General features: G+C 37.7%; 1 protein-coding gene across 1 annotated transcript; it reads right to left on the bottom strand.

Moving 5' to 3' along the window:
- Nucleotides 1-421: 421 nt before the first annotated feature.
- LOC114701456 (killer cell lectin-like receptor subfamily I member 2) lies at nucleotides 422-23,781 on the bottom strand. Its single transcript, XM_037203462.1, has 6 exons — nucleotides 23,772-23,781; nucleotides 22,682-22,902; nucleotides 18,287-18,379; nucleotides 18,077-18,145; nucleotides 1,155-1,306; nucleotides 422-606 (listed from the first exon to the last, which is right to left on the bottom strand). The coding sequence occupies exons 2-6, from the start codon at nucleotides 22,893-22,895 to the stop codon at nucleotides 526-528; spliced, it is 609 nt and encodes a 202-aa protein (XP_037059357.1). The 5' UTR covers nucleotides 22,896-22,902; nucleotides 23,772-23,781; the 3' UTR covers nucleotides 422-525.
- Between the last annotated feature and the right edge of the window lie 226 nt (nucleotides 23,782-24,007).

Below are 24,007 nucleotides of genomic sequence, written 5' to 3'. Positions count from 1 at the left end.
CGATTCTTTTCTGAATCATTAATTCTGTGTAAAAACAACAAAAAGAAAATCAGAAATCAAGAGGTGATCACTGCAGATACCATTTTTTGTTTCAAAGTTAGAATTAGCTAAAACAAAAACAAGTCAAAAAGAAGGAAAAAATATTGTTACAGAAAAAAAAACCCAAAGTGCTCTGAGGGGAGTGGGGAGATGGTTTTTAATTACAAAACACTAAACATCAGACACAAGCTAATTCTACACTGTCTGAGAAAGTGGGATTGTGAGTCAAATAAAAAGGAAATGGTACAAGGCTTTAAAGTTACAAACTTCCTAAAATGATGTATAAATATCTCCAGGGCAAATATTCCAAAGGTGAGTTTACTTAGGGCTGACATGTTTTCTCTCCTATGGTTCACAGACTGCTCCTTCCAAAGCAGAGCTCTGTCCTTTCTTCTGAATGCTCCTTCTGTGCCACACATAGACAGGATGCACATGTACAGCAATCCCACTACCCTCAGCAAAGCCCACTTTATCCAAACATTGCACTTACCGAGTTTGCTCTATTTTAGTGGCATTTTCCCTTTTGAGGAGAATCCACCCATGAAATTGAAACAATATCATGTTTTCCTGTTGAGTACAGAAAAATCACAACCCATAACTGAGTATATAATCCTAATCCCCTTTTCTTTTCTTTTTGCCTTTTAAAAATATTTACTTGTTTAAATTTAAACATCTTTTTAAAATTTGAGACAGAATATTATCCCATAGTCCAAGCTGACCTGGAAACTCAATGTCTAAACCAAAATGTCCCCAAACTCACCGTGGTCCTCCTGTCTCAGCCTCTCAAGTGCTGGGGTGTTGGGAATGAGTCTCTAAGCTGGTTGATCTGCTCCTTCTTTACTAAATAGCAGCTTTGGGTCTCCCAAGGGCTTACACAGCCTGCTGCATAGAACCTGCCAGTGGGAGCTCATTTACTACTTTGGTTTGCTTGCAGCATTAAACATTGTAATGCAGCAGAGTCCTCCCTATTTTCTCAGTAAAGACAATAGTAAGTCATCATAAGCAGCTGTCACAGGCCCTCCAGAACATTCTGTTTGCTAAATTGTGGTCTTCATGACCAGTGTTCCAATGCAAATAGTTACAAAGAAACAGAAAAACAGGAATGTTTGACCTACCAGCTCTGCTTTGGAGTCAATCTCCAGAAGATGAGAATTCAGCTCCTCACATGCAGACTGACTGTGTACCCAGCTTTTGATTCCATAAAAACGACAATAGAAACTGTTTCCGAAAGCAATCCAGTCATGTGAACAATGATCACAGGAGCCATCTAGTAAACACACGTGTGAAATGGGTGCTCAGTAATAGAATAACCATTATTAAAGCAACTATTAGTTGCACTTTTTTTTTTTTTTTTTTTGGTTTTTCAAGACAAGGTTTCTCTGCGTAGCTTTGCGCCTTTCCTGGAGCTCACTTGGTAGCCCAGGCTGGCCTCGAACTCACAGAGATCCACCTGGCTCTGCCTCCCGAGTGCTGGGATTAAAGGCGTGCGCCACCACTGCCCGGCTGGATTTTTTTTTTTTTTTTTTTTTTTTTGGTTAGTTGCATGCATATTTAACACATGGGAATATTAGACTTTTTTTTTTCCTAGCAAATTTCAGGGATTTTTTTTTTCCTGGGGTCGCAACTTGTGAAATCTTGGCAAGCATTCCACTAATGAAGTATACATCCTTAGGTGGTTTCCTAACAATTCTATGGAATTCTTACACAATCTATATGTGACAAATATTGTTAGTCTGATATTCATAATATAATTTTCAATATAAAAATCAATAAAAAGTGGCACTCATAAGGAATATATTTGAAATAGTGTTACAAGGATTTTGACAGTATTAAATAAGATATATATATATATATATATATATATATATATATGTAAATGGATAAACAACATGTAGCATGTAAATAAGAAAAGCTATTACTGAATAGTAATTCAATTAGAGCCATCATTAACAATGACCTATGTATGTGGGATCAATGTGACTGATGTCTAAGGCATGTGCTCTAACCTTTCAATAATACTGTACCATCTGCCCAAGGTCTCACAATTTTGCAAAAAAAGACTTGAAATCACATTGTTCTTAACATGACTATATTCCTCTTTCTCTTTTGTGAAGAGAGATATGGGCTTCTATTCATCTCCAAAGGTTGTTTAATATATTCAGTGAGATATAAAATGTGTTATTTTATATTTTATTAAGTCATTAACACACAATATTTTTAGCCATTGTTTTGCAAATAATATCCATGTTAAGAAAAGTAGACTAATACTAAAAGCCTAGTATTTTATGGAATATTGGACATAAATCTGAAATAACTGTTTATTTTATTTTTTCCTAAGTTTTAGGTCACTGTAATGAGTGCTGCATCAAACACCTTGTCATATTTTTTTTTTTTTAAATCTGTCTCTGTAAGCATTTGGGGAGGCTGGAAAAGCTTATCCTGCCTGCAGACAGCAAAGCTATTTTTAGCCAGTAGAGGCTCTTGGTGTGCAAAGCAGGAAGACAACTAAAGTGAAGACATCTCTGGTGGACACCTGTCCATTTCATGCTAGGGACCAGTGTAAATCAGAGAGAAGTCAAGAGTTTCCAATTCAAATGACCTCTCAGCATCCAAATGGCAGAGCTCAATTTAGATGATAAGATGCCACTCCAACATATCATGGTTTTTCCCCTTTTTCTTTTTACTACACTTTTAATATTACTTTGTCTTTATCTTTTATTTCAAAAAATTACAAGTAAAATAAAATGAAAGCCCCTAAACTTCATTATTTTCCTAATTACATTTATTCCACTTTGTCTATGGACCTTTTTCCTAATTGGGAAATCTTTTTAAATCTATTGCTATTTTATTGTACTCCTTATGATGTTAATTTCCATTCTGTTGTTGGTTGTTTTTCTTTTTTTACTCTTTTTTTGGGGGGGGCATGGCACCCAGCTCCCAGATAAATCACATGGAGAATTATTCTTTCTTATAAATGCCAGGCCTTAGCTTGGCTTATTTTTAGCTAGCTTTTCTTAACTTAAATTATTCCATCTACCTTTTACCTCTGGGCTTTTATCTTTCTCTATTCTATATACCTTTCTTTACTTTTGACTCTATGGCTGACTGTGTAGCTGGAGGGCTGAACACTGATGTTCTCTCCTTTTTCATGATCCTCTTCCCTTCTTCCCAGATTTCTCCTCCTATTTATTCTCTCTGCCTGCCAGCCCCACCTATTCTTTCTCCTGCTTGGCTATTGACTGTCCAGTGCTTTATTAGACCAATCTGGAGTATCAGATAGGCAAATTAATTTAGCTTCACAGAGTTAAACAAATGCAACATAAAAGAATGCAACACCAAAAAAAAAAAAAAAAAAAAAGCCGGGCGGTGGTGGCGCATGCCTTTAATCCCAGCACTCGGGAGGCAGAGGCAGGCGGATCTTTGTGAGTTCAAGGCCAGCCTGGGCTACCAAGTGAGTTCCAAGAAAGGCGCAAAGCTATACAGAGAAACCCTGTCTCGAAAAACCAAAAAAAAAAAAAAAAAAGAATGCAACACATCTTTGCATCATGAAATAAATGTTCCACAGCATAAATGAACGTAACAAATCTTCAACTAATATTCTACAATACCATTCTTCTTCTTTTTGTAATTCTTATATTTAGTCTTGCTTTTCCAATAATTTCCCCTTTTCATGTACTTCTAAACAACTTATTAATTCATTATTTTTATATTTGCCCCAAATAATTTTAAAATTTATAGCACACTCTGCATTAACTTAGCCATTTTCCCATTTCTGGTCACTGATGACATATTAGTGGTCTTGGATGTGTTTTTTATATATATATATAATAGCAGTTTTTTTCTCTTCTCTTAGTTGTGCTAGGTTTTATGTCTTCAGTAATGGACTACTCACTAAGAAGAACCCAAAACGAGGTGGGAAGACATCCAAACCAAAGACGCACAATCACAACACAGAAGCACAAGAAAGATTAAAAAAAAATGGAAGATATCTTCTCCAAAGAAAACTCCTTAATTAATGAACTCAAAGGTAGGAACATGGTGTCACAGGAGAATTTATTTCTTCTTGGCCTTCATGGAACAGAGGTCACCATAGAATGCATTGGTTCTGCAGTTATGGCAGCTAAAAAAGCAAGAACAAACAGTGATGCAGGGACCCATGTTGATGATAACAGATTTGGTAATGCTTCCTGATGAGGGGGTGGTGGCACACGCCTTTAATCCCAGCACTCGGGAGGCAGGGCCTTGAGATTTCTTTCCTCACTGCCCCCTCCTGGTGTACAAGGTTTTGTATGAGAAGGAGTTATGTTAATATGTCAGCTGAGGGTCAGATTCCAGTGTGGCCAGTGAGCTGTTGCCAATGCTAGGGTGGACATTTCCAATGAGGCAGTTGTTTTTACTTACCATGTTCCTAACATAACCTCAATAAACACATTTGTTAACCTAACTGTAGATGTATTTCTAAATGGTCTTATTAATAAAAAACAAACAAACAAACAAACAAACAAACAAACAAACAAACAAAAACCCAGAGCCAGGTATTGGGGTGAATGCTGAAAGGTCAGACAAACAGAACCAGCCACAGCTAACTTTACTTTGCCAACTTCTCAGTTGATCCTGTTTCCTCAAACTGGAAGCCTTTGTGTCCTCATCTGGAATGAATCTCAGCTGAACTGTGCTGCTCAAAAGCCTGAAAGCTTAACCAGTTCTAGTTCCTGGTTTTCACACCTTATATACCTTTCTGCTTTCTGCCATCACTTCCTGGGATTAAAGGCACGAGTCACCGTGCCTAGCTGTTTCCAGTGTGGCTTTGAACTCACGGAGATCCAGATGGATCTCTGCCTCCCAAGTGATAAGATTAAAGGTGTGTGTGCCACCATTTTCTGGCCTCTATGTCTATCTAGTGGCTGTTCTGTCCTCTGACCCCAGATAAGTTTATTAGGATGCACAATATATTGGGGGACACAATATATCCTCACACCTAATGGGCTTCATTGAAATTAGTTCTTTAATCTGTTCATGTCCTGTGTGAAGTGTATAGATATTTCTTTATATTTTTGATGAGATAACAGTGCTCTCAAATAAGCAAAATGCGAGAAAAACTGTTCAATAGTCTACTTGTAAAATGATCAATAACTTTAAAGAAATTAGTAATGAATGATGTAAGAAAATCAATTCATGGCCTGGAAAAAACAATCACCAACATAAATGAAAAAGTAACATAGAAGAAAAATCAGCAAATAAATTTAAATTTTCATCAAATGACCACAAATAAGTGAATAAGGGGAAAAGCCCCATACACACATGCACATACACTACCACCAACAACAACAACATAACAGGAATAAGCAATCAGTGACCATTAATATCTCTCAATATCAATGAACTTAAATTAAAAAAAAATACAGGCTAGCCAGGTGGTGGTGGCACACTCCTTTAATCCCAGCACTTGGGAGGCAGAGCCAGGCAGATCTCTGTGAGTTCAAGGCCAGCTGGGGTTACCAAGTGAGTCCCAGGAAAGGCACAAAACTACAGTAGAGAAACCTTGTCTTGAAAAACAAACAAACAAAAAACAAACAAACAAACAAAACAAAACAAAACAAAAAGATACAGGCTAATAGAATGGCTACAAAAACAGAATCTATCCTTCTGTGGCATACAAGAAACACATCTCAATATCAAAGATAGACATTACCTCAGATTAAATGATTGGAAAAAGATTTTTGAATCAAATGGACCTTTTTAGTGGGTGTGGCTATCCCAATATCTAACAAAATAGACTTCACACCAAAATTAACCAAAAGAAAGGAAAAGGAGGTTTCATATACATTAAAGAAAAACATCCACAATGTGATGTTTCAATTCTGAACTTCTATGCCCCAAATGCAAGGGCACTACATTTGTAAAAGAAGCATTACTAAAGCTGTAATCACACATCCACATCAAATCCTAATTTAATAGTGTGGGGTTTCAACACCCCACTCTCACCAAGGGGAACATCATCCAGAGAGAAACTACACAGAGAAATAAAAGGACTAACAGATGTTATGACTCAAATGGACCTAACAGATAGCTACAGAACATTTTATCTAAATACAAAAGAATATACTTTCTTCAAAACATACTCAATCACAAAGCAAGTCTCATCAGATACAAGAAAATTTAAATAAGCCCCTGTAGATCAATGCACCATGGGTTAAAGTTGGATTTCAACACAGAAAGCCTACTAATGAAAGCTATTAGGGTCTTGCCCCAAAAGCTTTCTACCAGAGTCCAAGGAAGAATGTATAACCAGCTAGGAAATCTACTTCCTGAGGGTAAGAATAAATCTATGCACACTGTGCCCTTTCAGTCCATCACTTTATTGTTTTAAGTAAGCCTCCTGATCTCTCTGCTCTTCTCTCTTTGTTCTGCTGCTTCTCTAAATCTACAGCTTCTTTTCAGCTCTCATTCTTTTTTTTGCTTTGTCTGTGTATTTTTTATTTTATTTTATAATTTAATTTAATTTTACATATCAGCCACGGATTCCCCTGTCCTCCTTCCTCCCGTTCCCCCTCTCTCCTCCTCCCCCCATTGCACCCCCCCTAATCCTATCATCTCCTATTCTTAGCTCCTCTCTTGCCTGAGCCATACATTTCTCACAGGAGATGACTTACAATCCTGAGAAAAGTTTCAAAATCCTCAACATCATAGCACATTCCTAGAGCAGACCATAAGGAGTAGAGCCATTACCATGGTAACACAAGGTTCCAAGGTCTCAGGACCAGGGGGAGGGGGCGCAATGCCCAATGCAACAAACTCTGAAACATAGCTTTTTATCGGCAGAGTTGGCAAATGAAAAATTTACAGGCTTTTCTTAGGATGTTTTATGTTAATAACCTTGATAGACATCTGCAACTCTGACCTTGTCTATAATTGCAAAGTTTTAAACTTATGATCTATTTACAGAGACCTTTAATCTAGTTTGACCTTGCTCTGAGATAAAAAAAAATGAGCTAAATGTATGCTATTTTGTAGCTAGAGTTTTCCTGCCTGGCCCATGGTCAGAACAAATCTCTCTCACCTGCCAATCCCACAGCTGCTCAGACCCAACCAAGTAAACACAGAGACTTATATTGCTCACAAATTGTATGGCTGTGACAGGCTTCTTGCTAACTTCTTACATCTTAACCCATTTCTATTAATCTGTAAGTTGACATGTGGTTCATGGCTTACCAGCATCTTAACATCTTCTCATGGTGGCGGCTGACAGTGTCTCTCTGCCTCAGCCTTCCACTTCCCAGAATTCTCCTCTCTCCTTGTCCTGCCTATACTTCCTGCCTGGCTACTGGCCAATCAGTTAGTCTGAGCAAAAGGAACAAAGCAGGCTTTAAATGTTTACAGTCTCATGGGATTATGGATCTGGCTATGAAGCATATCCTAATATATTTTCTATATAACAAAATTATACAGCTAAATGAGAATTCATCTTTTTTTGATTACCCACAGATATATATGCCCATAAGACTGAGTGGTAATCATGACATGACATATACACATTTTATGAAAATGCGTGGTAATGGGGAGATAGCACAGCTTCTAATAGCATCAGAAGTTCACCCTCCAAAAAACAGCCAATTCCTCCAAAAGGCAATAACTCCAACATGCCCTGCCTGATGGCTTAGTTCTTGATCAGAATACTTGGCTCTGATAGATTGATCTTTTGAACATTATTTGTCATCTGCTGTATACTCCCATGGCCTTTTGCTACCAGCAACTCTCAATAGCTTACAAACTCATGGAAAGTGAACACCTCTCTACTGAATTACCACTTGGTCAAAGAAGAAAGAAAGAAGGAAAGAAAGGAAAGACTTTCTAGAATGCAATGAAAATGAATGCACAACTTGAAATGAAAATGAATACCCAAACTTATGGGGCCCAATGAAAGTGGTGCTAATAGGAAACTTCATAGCACTAAGTGCCTGCAAAAATAAATTAGAAATTTCTCATACCAGTGACTCAACAGCCCACCTGAAAGATCTAGAACAAAAAGAAGACATAACCAAGAGCAGGGAATAATCAAACTCAGGACTGAAATTAGTAAAATAGAAACAATGAGAACAATGCAAAGAATCAATGAAACAATGAGGTTTTTTTTCTTTGAGAACCTCAACAAGATAGACAAGCCCTTATCCAAACTAACTAAAAGGCAGGGAGAGAGAATATCCAAATTAGCAAAATCTGAAACCAAAAGGGTAACATAACAGTACATAATTAGGTTTAAAAAAATTCAAAAAATCATTAGGTTATGCTTCAAAAAGCCTGTACTAAACAAAATTGGAAAAATCTACAAGAAATTGACAGTTTTGTCAATATATACCATTTAGCAAAGTTAAATCAAGATCAGATAAACAATTTAAATAGACTTTATCCCCTAAGTAAACAGAAGTATTCATTAAAACTCTTCTAAACAAAACAGAAAAAGCCCAGGGCTAGATGATTTCACTAAAAAATTGTGTCAGATCTTCAAACAAGAGCTAATACCAATGCTCCTCAAATTATTCCATAGAATAGAAACAGGTGAAACATTGTCAAATTCATTTTATAAGGTCACAATCACCCTGATACCTAAAAAACAGAAAGACTCAATGAGAGAGAGAGAGAGAGAGAGAGAGAGAGAGAGAGAGAGAGAGAGAGAGAGAGAGAGAGAACTGGAGACCAATCTGTCTCTGTAACATAGATACAAAAAATATTCAATAAAATACTAGCAATGCAAATTCAAGAACACATCAAAAAATCATCCACAATGATCAAGTAGACTTCATTCCAGACATGCAGGGAAGGTTAAACATATAAAAATCTGTCAATGTAATCCACAATATAAAGAAACTGAACGAAAAAAATTGATTATTTCATTAGATGCTGAAAAAAACCTTTGACAAAACCCAACACTCCTTCATGAAAATAGTCTTTGAGAGATCAGGGATGAAAGGGAAAATTTAAACATAAAAAGCAATATACAACAAGTTGATGGCCAAAATCAAAATAAATAGAAACTTAATTTTTTGTTTTGTTTTGTTTAAAGCAATTTCACTAAAATTAGGTTAAAGCCTAGGCTGTCCACCTTGTCTGTATCTATTCAATATAATACTTGCAGTTCTAGCTAGATGAAAAAGACAGCTGTAGAAGATCAAGGGGATACAAGTTGAAAAGGGAGAAGTCCAAATGTAGCTATTTGTAGGTGATATGAGACTATATATAAGTGACCCCAAAAATTCAACCTGGGAACTCCTACAGCTGATCATCACTTTCAAAGTGGCTGGACACAAGATTAAGTAAAAAAAAAAAAAAGAAAATCAGTAGCGCCCCTGAACAGAAATGATAAATGGGCTGAGAAAGAAATCCAGGAAACAACACTATAATGATCAATCCACATGAGTCTATTAAAAAGGTAACAGAATTTATTAAGATAAAAATTGAGGAAATACACTCCTGAATACTGAACAGAGTAGACAATTGAAGTTGTCCTCTAATCTGACCAGGAGAGAATCCACCTTGCAGGCAGGAGCAGGGAGAAAGGGCATGTGATCCTTCTCCAACTCCTTATAAGAGGCAGGAAACACCACCTCCTTTGGGCCGTAGACGCAAAGGTCATGGGCAGAGCAAATACCACTACACAACACCTTTCACAATAGCTACAAATACTATTAAATATCTTGGTGTAACTCTAACCAAGCAAGTCAAAGGCATGTCTGACAAGAACTCCAAATTTCTGAAGAAAGAAAATGGAGAAGATATCACAAGATGGAAAGATTTCCTATCTGCATGGATTGGTAAGATTAACATAGTAATAATGACAATCTTATCAAATGCAAGCTGCAGATTCAATGACATCCCAATTAGAATCCCAACAAAATACAAATATTGAAAGAAAAATTCTCACCTTTGTATGGAAAAAAAAAATCCTGGGATAGCTAAAACAGTCCTGTACAATAAAAGAACTTCCATAGTTATCCCCAATTTCAAGCTCTCCTACAGGGCTATAGTAATCAAAACCACATGGCATTACCCCCAAACAAATAAGAGGATGATTGGAATCAAACCAAAGACCCATATGTAACTCCACAGACATCTACAGACACCTGAGTTTTGACAAAGAGGGCAAAATTATACAACAGAAGAAAGAAACTATCTGCAACAAATGGTGCTGGTCTAACTGGATGTCTACATGTAGAAGAATGCAAGTAGATCTGTATCTATAACCCTGTACAAAACTCAAGTTTGTTGTGGAATAACCTTTTTATACACTATGAAGATGTGTCTTTGCCAAGATGCCTTCTGGTTGGTTTAATAAAGAGCTGAATGTCAAATAGGTAGGGACAGATAGGACTTCCAGGTACTGGGAGGACTTAAGGAAGAACAGAAGAGGAGAAGCTAGCCATACCTGGAATGATTTAGACACACAGAATAGGATAGTAAAACCCACATGGAAGAACTTCAAATCATAAAAAAAAAAATGGATTAATTTGTTATAAGAGCTAGTTAGGAACAAGCCTAAGCTATAGGCTGAGATTTCATAATGAATATGATGTCTCTATGTCATTATTTGGGAGTTGGCTGGTAAGACAGAAAAAGACTCATTATAAATAGTGTCCATTGTGGGGCACATACACAGAGCCCACTGCTTGCAGCATATGGAGGCCTGGCTCCTTTAAGAGGCATGGCTCATTTAAGGAACCCTACAGTTTATTTAAGAGACCCTGCTATGAGCAGCTGATGTGAAACTCTGCAGGGGGAGACTAGATAGAAATACCTGCCACAGTGTGGACACAGCAGCTTCCAAGAGATGAAACAGTTAGGTGCAGTTGGGAACCAAAGTGGGTAGAGATAGTCACTAGAGCCATAAAGCCACATTGTGGGGCCCCTCTAAACAGTTTAAGATTTGTATCACACAGTCAGAGAATGCTGCAGGCATTTAGTAAAGTAAGGTCCAGACTAAAAAAAAAAAATCTCAATATGTTTGAATAGGCTAAGGTGCTAAGGGAAAAAAAAGAAAATGGGTATAGATAGACATTTAAAAATAAATAGTTTAAGAATAATAAAGTTTTTAAATAAAAGATAAAGTTATATAAAAATAATAGGCCACATAAAGATGTGAACTACATGTCTGGTTCATATATGGTGCTGTGTTGACCTTGAAATTTTTAAATGCTAATGAAAAAAATTGCTGCTGAGATATATTGGAGTATGGAAACTGATAAATTCAACCAACCTGTATATTTTAAGAATGCCTTAAATTCAAAATGGAAGTCAGAAAATATGTTGGGGGAGAGATTATGCCTTTGCTTCCACAGGAAACAAAAAGTTACAGTTCTCTTCAAAATTAACAAAGATCAGATTTGATAGGCTGAGATTTCTTAAGGATCTTGGCTGAACATGAGGGACAAGCCAAAGAAGACTATAGGACAGGTGATGTATATAATGATCCCTCTACTATGGGAACAGCTCTGAGACTAGATGAGACATGATAGATCTTGGTAGCTACAGAGTTCTGACTTATTATTACATGCCATCATTTCATATAACATGGATGTAGATTTATATTACAGTTTGGTGATATAGTAAAACTGACTTATAAAGATGACAGATGCCTTTTACTTGCTCAAACATAAAACAAAAATCATGTTTAGCTAATTTGCACACAGCACACATTCTATAGATGTAATAATGCAGATATGTTTATTGTCTTTAAAAGTTTGTGTTTTCAGAACATAAGGACCAGACACCAATAAAGGGCAGTAATCCTGGATATCCAGACTCTCAGAATGCCTCTGTTACAGTTTCCTCAAAGTTCTGCACTCAAAACGTCAAAGCAGCTAGTTGAGATGGTTCAGCCTCACAGATTATCCAGCTAAGACGTCAAGTAATCTCTATACTTTCCTGCCATACAGAGACTAAACAAAAAAATAATACAGCTAGCTCTCCCAGGACTTGACCATTATCTCAATTTTCTCAGGGTCCCTGAAAGATGCCATTACCACCGAACAACAGGAAGTACTCTAGAGAACAAAATGCCCACATTCCTAAGAGATAGAGTGAGTGGCTTTTGGTCATTTGGTGGGGAATAAATGTTTGTCATTATTTAGCGGTGTTGGTTTTAAGTTGTTATTGGTCATGGTCAGGAAAATAAGGTGAACAAAGATTAGACTCAAAGATGTCTTTCTGAAGGGAAAATGGGGATATAGTATAGAAATGTTGAGATGAAAGCATGGATTGTTGAGTATACTTTTGAATAACCACTAGTCTCAAATATTTTACATTGATATGGATTTTCATATATTGATACAAATATAAGACTATTTTTGTTTTACTATAGATATGTTTCTACTCTTGTTTAAGGTATACCTATGCAACTCATTTAAAAAATGTAAAGTTTTAGTTCTTAAAAGTCATTTAGGATAATAAAAAATGGTTAATAATTAGTCATCTGTAACAATCAACATAGTCATGTTGGGTATGTTTTCAAGGTCAAGCAGATATATTTTATACAGATAGATTGTCTTCAAATACTTCAAACACCTACAGAATATGTCATTTACAGTATTTGAATAACACAAGGATTTTCATTACAGTGAGACATATCTCTCCTTACAGTACCAATTTACTTCAAAAAAGGGTTATAGGCATCCAAGAATCTCCATATGGAATTTGATTTCAATGTCCCAAAGCTAGTCATTAGGGCAAGAAAACTGCCCTTGCCTTGATTACTGACAGTATGCTGCCCAAATTGGACAAGCAGGACACAAAGGAAAGTGACTGCTGAACTTTTCCAAGCAAGGTAAGACAGTCTTCAAGATTACTGCTTCACAGAAAAGTCTGTCAGACATCTGGGCCTGTACATCAAAGATGGATGCCCAAAATTCCAGAGAAATTTTGTGGTGACTGTCCAGACAGATAGCTGTCTCTGTCATTTCTATAGTTTTTGAATTTGTTTGCTCTACACTTCCTGTTTACTCTAGTAATATTATATCCTTGTGTCTCTGATGGAGTTGAAGATGAGATAAGATAATTATAGTTTTCCTAGTTAGCAAATGCAGAAAATAAACTCACAAAAGAGATATAAAATGTATAAAGTTGAGAAACATAGAAACTTAAACCTAAAAAATATTTTGAGGTCTGAAAAGGTAGTTTTAGGATGACAATACAAGTTATGATAAAAATGGGTTAAGTATAAAACCTGAAATTCACCATGATAGGATAGATAATGAAGTATGTTCTTTAAATTTGCCAAATACTACTGGACTAAACATTGGGAATGTATTTCTTACTTGATAATTGTTCTTACTATATATAATTTTACTATATTAGAGTTAAAACCTTTCTTTTTTATTTAGACAAAAAGAGGGAAATGTTGTGGAATGATCTTTTTGTACAATGTGAAGATGTGTCTTTGCCAAGATACCATCTGATTGGTTTAATGAAGAACTAAATGGCCAATACCTATGCAGGAGGTATATAGGCAGGACTTCCAGGCATAGGATGGACTCAGGGAAGAAGAGAGGCAGACTGGCCAGACAGACCCAGAACTAGTTGGCCACACAGAATGGGATAGAGATAAAAGCCACATGGTAGAACATAGATTAATAATAATGTGTTAATTTAAGTTATAAAAACTAGTTAGGAACAAGCCTAAGCTGTAGTCTGAGCTTTCTTAATAATTAAGAAGCCTCCATGTCATTATTTGGGAGCTGACTGGTGGAACAGAAAAAAGATTCATTGTAGAAGTCCAAATGGATCAAAGACCTTAGCATAAATCTAGATACATTGAACCTGATAGTAGAGAATGTGGGGAATAGCCTTGAGTGCATTGGAAGAGGAGACAACTTCTAGAATAGAGCATTAATACTGCAGACATGAAAAATGATAAATAATAAATGGGACCTCATGAAACTGAAAAACTTCTTTAAGGCAAAGGACACTGTCAATAGGACAAAACAGAGCCTGCAGAATGGGAAAAGATCTTCACCAACCCTGCATATGACAGAGGGCAGATTGTGGTGATATTTTATTTGTGCTGAAATATGGTGGTATTTTATTTGTATGTTAATAAATAAAGTTTGCCTGGAGATCAGAGGGAATAACAAGCCATTTGAAGCAAACACAAAAGTGCAGTAGTAGCACATGCTCTTAATCTGATCACTTGGAAGGCAGTGTCTCTGTGTGTTCAAGGTCACACTAGGGAACAGAGCCAAGCATGGTGACACATGCCTTTAATCTCAGTACCAGCCATAGAGATCTGTAGGTCAGTATAGAAAGGCAGTAACAAGGAAGTGAGGTAGCTGGGCTAAGAGCCAATGAGAAGGCTGAACAGCAAGGCAATAAAAGCCTGTGTAGACAGGAAGTCATAGCATTTTGGAAGCTACAGAGCTGGTGAGGTAAGGTGGTTGGTGGCTCTATTTCCCTGATCTCCAGACTTTCACCCCTATATTGTGCTCCATGTTCTTTATTTAATAAGACTGCTTAGAAATTCATCTACAGCTGATTTTAAAAATATATAAAGAACTCAAGAAACTAAACATCAACAAACCAAATAATTTAATTTAAAAAAGGAGTACAGATCTAAACAGAGAATTCTCAACAGAAGAATCTCAGATGGATGAGAAACACTTAAAGAACTGTTCAATACCCTTATCCATTAAGGAAATGAAAATCAAAAGGACTCAGATTCCACATTTTGTAGGTGGAAGTTTCTGTCTTGTTAGCCACTACCAAGTAACCACACTGAAGCTAAGTATCAATTGTCAATCCTTTGTCAATAGCTCAGGCTTGTTACTAGCTAATGCTTACATGTAGATGTAACCAACTGTCTTATTAAATAAGAAACACAGAACCAATGTAAAAGAGAAAGCCAAGAGGTCAGAGGTCAAAGCTAAAATCTTACCCTTCCTCCTGCGGTGCTCTTAGCTTCCTGAAAGAGACCTACTTCCTGTGTATATGTCTTTAAAAAGTCTTTCTGTTCTGCCTTCTCATTGGTTGTAAACCCAAACACGTGACTGCCTCGTCACTGCTTGTAAGTACAGCTCTCTAGGTCTTAAAGGCATATGTCTCCAATGCTGGCTGTATCCCTGAACACACAGAGATCTATGGGATTAAAGACATGTGCCACCACCGCCACATTCTTTCTATGGCTCTAATAGCTCTGACCCCTGGGCAACTTTATTTATTAACATACAATTAAAATCACATTTCTGTACAAATAGAATACCACCATACTTACATTTGAAATTAACCAATATTTCTTATTTACATTTTGCCACATGGCTGGGTACCTTTTCTCCATATGGCATGCCAATTTTGCTTCTCTCTGAATCTGTAAGCCACTCCCAGAGTTCACCATTTTTGCCAGCATTCTCTTTGTCGGGTTCTCCTGCCCAATCTCTTCCTGACAAGCTCTAGGCCAGTCAGTTTCTTTATTAAACCCATTACAGTGAAATATATTCACACAGTATAAAGGAATATTCCAAAACATCATACCTGTCCAAATAGCTAAGATAAAAAAAACACTGATGACAGCTCATGCTAAGGAGGATGAAGAACAAAGGAAATACTCCTCTACTGCTGATAGGAGTGAAAATGTACTTCACTTTGGAAATCAATATGACTGTTTCTCAGAATATTGTTAACCACTCTACCTCCACCCACCTATACCATTCTTGGGCACATGACCAAAGGATGCTTAATCATTCCACAAAGTCACTTGCTTAACTACATTCATAGCAGCATTATTCATAAAGACAGAACCTGGAAAATAACCTAGATGTCCTCCAACTGAAAAACGGATAAAGAAAATATGGCACATTTATACAATGGAATATTATTCAGCTGTTGAAAACAATGACATCATGAATTTCAAAGGCAAATGGATGGAACTAGAAGAAAATCGTCCTGAAAGAGGTAACCCAGACCCAGAAAGACAAACATGGTATGTAGTCATTTATAAGTTGATATTAGCTGTAAAGTAAAGGATATTACAGTCCATAGACCCAAAGAGGGTAAGTAACAAGGAGGGCTGAAGTGGGACAGTCAGATCTCCCTGGGAGGAGATAGAAGAGATTTCATTGGTGGCTGGGGTCGGGTGAGGATGAGGATATGAGGTATTAGGTGGTGGTGTGTTGGTTGGGAGAGTACTGAAAAAGACAACTGGAAGGTGGGGGGCACTTCAGGGTCAGGTAGAAACCTGGTATAAGGGAAACTCCAAGGAATCTACAAGGATGACCTCAGCTAAGAATCCTAGCAAAAAAGGATATGTAGCCTGAACTAGCTACTTCCTATGACCTTGCAAGATTACCAGTGGAGGGTTTGGGATACCAACCCAGTCACATAACCTTTGACCTGCAGTCTATCCAGCCCATGGGATATGATGGGATTGGTGCCTAGTCCAATAGTCATCGGAGAGACTCCATCCAACCATTGGTAGAAACAGATGCAGAGATCCAAATAAAACATTAGGCTGGAATTTGTGAATCCTGCTGAAGAGACAAGGGAAGGATTGTAGGAACCAGAGAGGTCAAGGACATCACAAGAAAACACACAGAATCAACTAACCTGGTTGCGTAGGAGCTCCTAGAGACTGAACTACCAGCCAACCAGGGAGCTTGCATGGGAGTGACCTAGGCCCTCTGCAAATATGGAACAGTTGTGTAGCCTGGTCTTCTTGTGGACTCCTAACAATGGGAGCAGGGGCTGTTTCTTACTCTTCTGCTGGCATTTGGAACCCTATTCTTCATACTGGGTTGCTTTGCTCAGCCATAATACAAAGCAAGGTGCTTAGTTTTACTACAACTTGGTATGTGTGGTGATACTTTATTTATGCTGAAATGTGATATTTTATTTGTATGTTAATAAATAAAGTTTGTGAGCCATAATAGAAGTCAGGTGGTGGTAGTCCATGCCCTTAATCTGATCACATGGCAGGCAGAGTCTCTATGTGATCAAGGACACAGACAAGCGTGGTGACATGAGCCTTTAATCCCAGTACCAACCATAGAGACCTGGAGGTCTGTATAGACAGGCAGTGACAAGGAAGTCATGTGGCTGGGCTTAGAGCCAATGAGAAAACAGAGCAGGAAGGCAATAAAAACACAGTTTAGACCAGAAGAAGCTCTCTCTAGGGAAGCAATGGCAGCAAGGTTGTAAGATAAGCCTAATCATGGCTCTTCTCTGATCTCCTTGGCTATTACCTCTGTATATGGCTCTGTGTTTCTTATTTAATAAGACAATTTAGAAATTCGACTATAGATATGCCCTGTTATGTTGGTATCCATAAAAGGCCTATCCTTTTCTGAATATATACTGAGGAGGAGTGGATGGTGGTGGTGGTGATGGAACAGAGATTTGCTTGTTGCCCTTGACACAAGGTCTCTCACTGACCTAGAACTCACCAAGTAAACAGTGAACTCTAGAGATCCACCCTTTTCTACTTCCCAGGGTTGAGATTACAAGATCTACCTTGCCCGGCTTCTTTCCCTGGGTTCTGGGAATCGGATCCAGGTCCTCATGCTTGCACAGTGAGCACTTTACTGACCCAGCTGTCTCCAAGGACATTGTTTTCCCATTTCCCTTATTTAATGTCTAATAATGTCCTTCTCTACCATCCTGGCCATATTCTGACCTGTCAATCTTTTCACATTAAAACACATTTACAGTATGAAATCTTAACTCTTGGTATTTTAATTTACATTTGTCTATGGTTAATTAATTAATGCCAATTAATTTGATTTTATTTTCAAGCTATATAAACAAGGGAAAAAAGAATGTGAATGGCTCATAGTTGTACTCACTATATGTACATGTAAAAAAAATTTTAAAAATAACAGTACTCACGTTTACATTATTTTTTTTCACATTCTACATTGTCATTTTCTTTCCTTTTCTGAGAAGGAATTGAATATAGAACACTGCATTTGTTTATTGTTTTCAGTGTGATATGTGGATCTGAGGAAGAGACTTTGCCCCAATATTTAGAAGTGCTAGAAATAAATTGTACAAAGTTAACACTCACCATCATTCTTAGGACATAGAAGAGCAAGAAAGGAGGACTCTCTGCATTGCTTTTCTCCTCTAGAAAACACTGTGACAAAAGTTACATCAGTAGTAAGTAGTACTTAGCATACATTTGCAAGCGCATTTTTAAATTCAGTATTCATAGTGAGTTATTATAGGAATAATATGCTGATAATAATAATAACAAATTCTTTTTATAATTACTTACAGTTTGGAATCAAGAAGCCCACTTTTGTTACCAAAATAATGCATGAAGTTCCTAGGATGAAAGTTAGCATTCTCCATGTTGTCAACAAAGGGTCTAGACACAAAAGAAAGAAAACAAGAGTGAGTTTCTCACTTCTTGGAGTTGAAGACCATTGTTTCCCCATCTCCCAGGTCTGCCTTACATAGTTTAATCTTTCAGGGGTCAGTCCTGAAGTTCACAGTTTCTTGGTGTGCTTGACAGTGCAGGTATTTGTGCTTCATCATCCTCCCTGTCAATTCTCTGTTGTTTTTCTTCTCCATGTTGAAGTGAAGGATTAATCACCTCATTTGCTTGACCTCTCTTCCTATTTTAATCTATTTTATTGTCTTCTTCTCCTCCATCATACAATCATGTCTCTTTGTCCTGAATCTTTCCGTGTCCAAATCTTTTAAGTTGCTTCCCTGAGGAAATGTTTTACTCCAGTAGTTTCTACTTCCAGTCCCCTCTCCTCACATTAGTCCTTTCCACCTGGCTCAGCCTTCACATGGTGATATCAGCTTAAACTCAATGTCTTTATAAATATCTTCCTCTTAGTTAACAAGAGACATTTGTACATCTTCTGACTTTCACTGAGTAAACCATTAGTAATAATTCTTGTACTCATGGTGGATGAGGTTACTAAACTACCCAAAATTTAAACTAACTCTCTCACTAAACTATTTTATAACAGTATTCAACCTCTCAGCCTTAATTCCATTATCTCTTTAAATATGAAATCTCATAAATTTTACTTCTGAAATGTTCTTACATTTTTTTCCATAATGTGCATTGTGTTTATACGGCTGAATTAGGTTGAACAGAATTTTTTTTTAAACACAACATCAGTAATTACTCTTAAAACAATGTGGGATAAATAGAAAGTTCACAACTTCCATACAATTATGTGGACATTTCCAACAGGTAATACAAGTCTAGTTTAAGGGACACTAGTCCATTTGAACTTGTGGCTGTTGAAGACCTTGCCTTTCTCCCCAATTCCTTCTGCCTTGCTAAAAACCATTATATTTAATTCCTTCAGCTAATCCCCAAGGTCTATTTCTTTATTTGGCCAATCTCTCCTCCTGAGGCTGACTACTAATGTCCAGCTATCAAAGTATTGAAATCCAACAATCAAAAGACCCTCTTAGCTCACCTAACTAAGATGCCCAATTAAAATTAAACACCTCATATTAACACAGGATTTGTCCCTCTTTCTTTATAAACTGCCATTTTCATATGGGCCACATCAGTCTCCTCTCTATTTAGAGGCAGTCCTTTGTCCCTCCATGCCAACCCATAGACATCTCAATAAACCACTTTGCCCACCTCCACTCCTTATCTCTGCACTCATGGACAATCGGCTCATGAGACACTGGATATTTAATCCTAGAACTTCCTTTATACCAAGCCACTTATAGACTTCCTCCTTCCTCCTATGTACAAACAATTCCTTAAGCTTCAGCCATTCTACCCCAGTCCTCCACCTCCTAGATCTATGGAAACTTTTCATCCTTACACTTCCAAAACACATAAACACTTCTTAAAACTGACCTTTGCCTCTGTTGCCTACATCCCCAAAACACTATATAACACTAATTCACAGCTGACCTGCCTTGTAAATTTAACAAAATAACTCTGTGATCCCCTCTCATAATCTATTAATTCCCTCTCACAATCTATCCCTTCCAATATCTCCCTCAACCCTTAAAGCTCTTCCATCATTTAAGATTCCATCCCTCCAAATCTTGGTTGAGACTTGAGTCTGTGGGGGTATTGTGTTCCCCAAAATATTGAGTATTCTAATAAATTTATCTGGGGGTCAGAGAACAGACAGCCACTAGATACAAAGGCTAGAAAATGGTGGCACTCACACCTTTAATCCTAGCATTCCAGAGATAGAAATCCCTCTGGATCTCTGTGAGTTCAAGGCCACATTGGAAATAGTCAAGCATGGTGACACGCCTTTAATCCCAGAAAGCCAGCCTTTAATCCCAGGGAGTGGTGGTAGACAGCAGAAAGATATATAAGGCGTGAGGACCAGATACTAGAAGCATTTGGCTGGTTAGAGATTTTGGCTGGTTAAGCATTCAGGCTTTTGAGCAGTAATTCAGCTGAGACCTATTCCGGATGAGGACTCAGAGGACTCCAGTCTGAGGAGACAAGACCAGCTGAGGATCCGGCGAGGTGAGATAGCTGTGGCTTGTCCTGTCTCTCTGATCTACCAGCATGGACCCCAATAACTCGCCTCAGGTTTGATTTTATTAATAACAACTTTTAAGATTCATGCTACATCTGGCGCCCAACGTTCGTGTTACGAATTCATGAAAAAGCTGTTTGCCTGTGGCCTTGTGAGCCCCAGCTCAGGCCCAAGCTACACTCAGCCGGTGGTGGTGGCACACGCCGGTAGGATTTGCTGAAGGAGACAGAGGCAGGAAGATCCCGAGTTTGAGGCCGGCCTAGGAGGCTTGGGAGAAGCTTTAGCCCGGACTGAACCACAAACAGTGGTGGGACCATGGTAGCAGTGGCTACTGCTCCACGTTGCCAGCTCCTTCTCATCATGTTGGTGACTGCGGTGATGCTGCTACCTGGGACGAAGGATTTACTGCTGCTGGTTCAGAGAATTGCCAGGACTATCATGTTACAAGAAAGCATCGGCAAAGGTCAGTTTGGAAAAGTTTGGCAAGACAAATGGTGGGGAGAAATTGCTGTGAAGATTTTCTGTTCTAGGGAAGAATGTTCATGGTTCCGAGAGACAGACATTTATCAGACTGTGATTGCTCCAGACCACAGAGGAGGCACAAAAAAAAAAAAAAAAAAAAAAAAAAAAAAAAAAAAAAAAAAAAAAGTCTGCAGGAAACCATGACCATGCCTAACAGTGACTTTGACTTTGAAATCTTCAAAAAGATGACAGGATTCTACAACGATGATTCCACATGGACTATGATAAAGCCATTAAGCCGATTAACACCATGGAAAAATCGACTTTGGACTACAAACTGGTCAGGACAATTTCGAGAGGACTAGTTGAGATGATCCAGCCTGACAAACTACTCGAACAAGGACTTGAAACAAGCCCTGAACTTTCCTATTATGCAGAGACTGGACAAATGATACAGGACTTGATGATTAACCCAAAAATTTTCTTTTCAAGATTCCCTAAAGATATCTTCACCCCTAGAAAGCAAAAAGAAAAAGAGAATATAGATATGAGATAGATCATCGAATCTACTCTGAGAAAAAAAAAGATAAAGAAATAATAGGATAAATAGGTAGATCATTGAATCTACACTGAAGAAAAAGGGGAAGATATAAAAATGACAAAAGGTAGACTACTGAATCTATTATGAAAAGAAAAAAAAGAATATGGATATGATAAGATAAAAAGGGAGATTATGGAATCTACTTTTAAAAAGGAACTACTTGTTTTAAATAAGATAAGTAATGAAAATTTTTTTGGTCTGAGTTTATCAGATGTTACTGGACCGGACATTGTTAATATATATAATGGAGTTTTTTTTGTCTGGATCTGTCAGATGTTAATGGACTAGACATTGTTAATGTAATCTTGAATGTATATTGCATATACTTATTGAAGATAGTTTTTCTTGTATTAGTTATAAGCTTTTTTAATTTTAGACAAAAAGAGAGGAGATGTGGGGGTATTGTGTTCCCCAAAATATTGAGTATTCTAATAAATTTATCTGGGGGTCAGAGAACAGACAGCCACTAGATACAAAGGCTAGAAAATGGTGGCACTCACACCTTTAATCCTAGCATTCCAGAGATAGAAATCCCTCTGGATCTCTGTGAGTTCAAGGCCACATTGGAAATAGCCAAGCATGGTGACACGCCTTTAATCCCAGAAAGCCAGCCTTTAATCCCAGGGAGTGGTGGTAGACAGCAGAAAGATATATAAGGCGTGAGGACCAGATACTAGAAGCATTTGGCTGGTTAGAGATTTTGGCTGGTTAAGCATTCAGGCTTTTGAGCAGTAATTCAGCTGAGACCTATTCCGGATGAGGACTCAGAGGACTCCAGTCTGAGGAGACAAGACCAGCTGAGGATCCGGCGAGGTGAGATAGCTGTGGCTTGTCCTGTCTCTCTGATCTACCAGCATGGACCCCAATAACTCGCCTCAGGTTTGATTTTATTAATAACAACTTTTAAGATTCATGCTACATGAGTCAGTGATATTTCAGTGGTTATAAACAGAGACTATTGAAGCACTAATCTATTTCATGGTAATATCCTGAAATAGTTAAAATGCTAAAAATATAGACAATTAGGATAGTGAGACAAATTAACGATTATGAGAAGATAAGCACTGACTTGAAGGAGTTAAGATCTATCCTTGACAAAATACTTATATTACCATACCTGTTCTGTGGCCCTGAAAAGACCCTCTTCTGTGCTGTGGGTATGGTGCTCTGTGAACTTTCAGTTCCTGTTTTGTCTGTTGTTCTCTCCACATTGCAGATATTTGCAGTGTCTTGGAGAGTCTCTGCTTCTCTTGCAATGTGGACGAGTCTGTTCCTATGTAAGTAGTCTCTTGCTTGTTTATTCCATGTTCACTTTGCTTTTTCTTGGGCATTTTTCTTCTGAAAAGATTAGAACAGATTTCTCTCAGTCTTGGTAATTTGCTTCTAATTCTCTATAACCTCTTCTGTGCAGTAAAATGCAGAGAAGAGTCCAGTGCTCACTGCATCCTGCACCAATGAGCACTGCTGTAGTTCTAATGTAGTCTATCCAGAGGGAATAATGACAGTCCATCCACAACATTAAAAATAAATACAAACTGTGGTGGTTTCAATGTAGTGACCCCACAAGCTCATAAGGAGTGTATTATTAGGAAGTGTGGCCTTGTTGAAGGAAGTATGTAACTGTGAATTTTGAGGTCTCCTATGATCAAGCTATGCCTAGTTCTGTTCAATTTCTATTGCCTATGGATCAAGATGTATTAACTCTCAGCTTCTCCAGTACCATGTCTCTCTGCATGCCTCCATGTTCTACCATAATGATAATGAACTAAACCTCTGAAACTGTAAGACACTCAATTAAATGTTTTCCTTTATAAGAGTTTCTATGGTTATGGTGTCTCTTCACAGCATTTGAAAATGTCACAAAGACACAAAACAATGAAACACTTACTATGAGCGTAATGTGCTATTCTGTCAATGTGTTACTATATGGTGAGAATTACCTAGCTCCCACCAACTGGAAAAATGTCTGGTTTTAGTACGATTATTAGTCAGTATGTACACCACATCTTTTTATACCTAGCATGATCAGATTTATTTAACACATACATATACAAACATAGATACACACATATGACCATCTACACATAGAATAGTGAAGATGAATTTCTAAATTGTCTTCTTAAATAAAAAACATGGAGCCAATTATAGGGGTGAAAGTCTTGGAGAGATCAGGGAAATAGGGAAATCCACCAGCCAGCCTTACTTACCTCACCAACTCTGCAGCTTCCAAAGAGCTTCTTCCTGTATGCTCACCTTTATATGCCTTTTCTGTTCTGTTCTCTCATTGGCTTTCTTAGCCCAGCCACATCAGTTCCTCTTCCTATACATTCCTGTCACTTTCTGTCTGTATAGACCTCCAGACCTCTGTGGTTAACTAGTGTTGGAATTAAGGCATGTGTCATCACACTTGGCTCTGTTCCCTAGTGTTCTTGAACACACAGAG

The sequence above is a fragment of the Peromyscus leucopus genome, chromosome 3 (genome assembly GCF_004664715.2).
Source record: "Peromyscus leucopus breed LL Stock chromosome 3, UCI_PerLeu_2.1, whole genome shotgun sequence".
NCBI lineage: Eukaryota > Metazoa > Chordata > Mammalia > Rodentia > Cricetidae > Peromyscus > Peromyscus leucopus.
The sequence above is the reverse complement of the archived record's forward strand: the minus strand, read 5'-3'. Positions and strand labels throughout refer to the sequence as shown.

Bases quoted from the DNA above. Each gene is read 5' to 3' on its own strand.
- LOC114701456 (XM_037203462.1), bottom strand. From the start codon at position 22,895: ATGCCCAAGAAAAAGCAAAGTGAACATGGAATAAACAAGCAAGAGACT. The intron at 1,307-18,076 runs GTGAGTGTTAAC...TGTGTTTACTAG, and splicing joins TCTATGTCCTAAGAATGATG to ATGGCTCCTGTGATCATTGT. The intron at 607-1,154 runs GTAGGTCAAACA...TGTACTCAACAG, and splicing joins TTGACTCCAAAGCAGAGCTG to GAAAACATGATATTGTTTCA.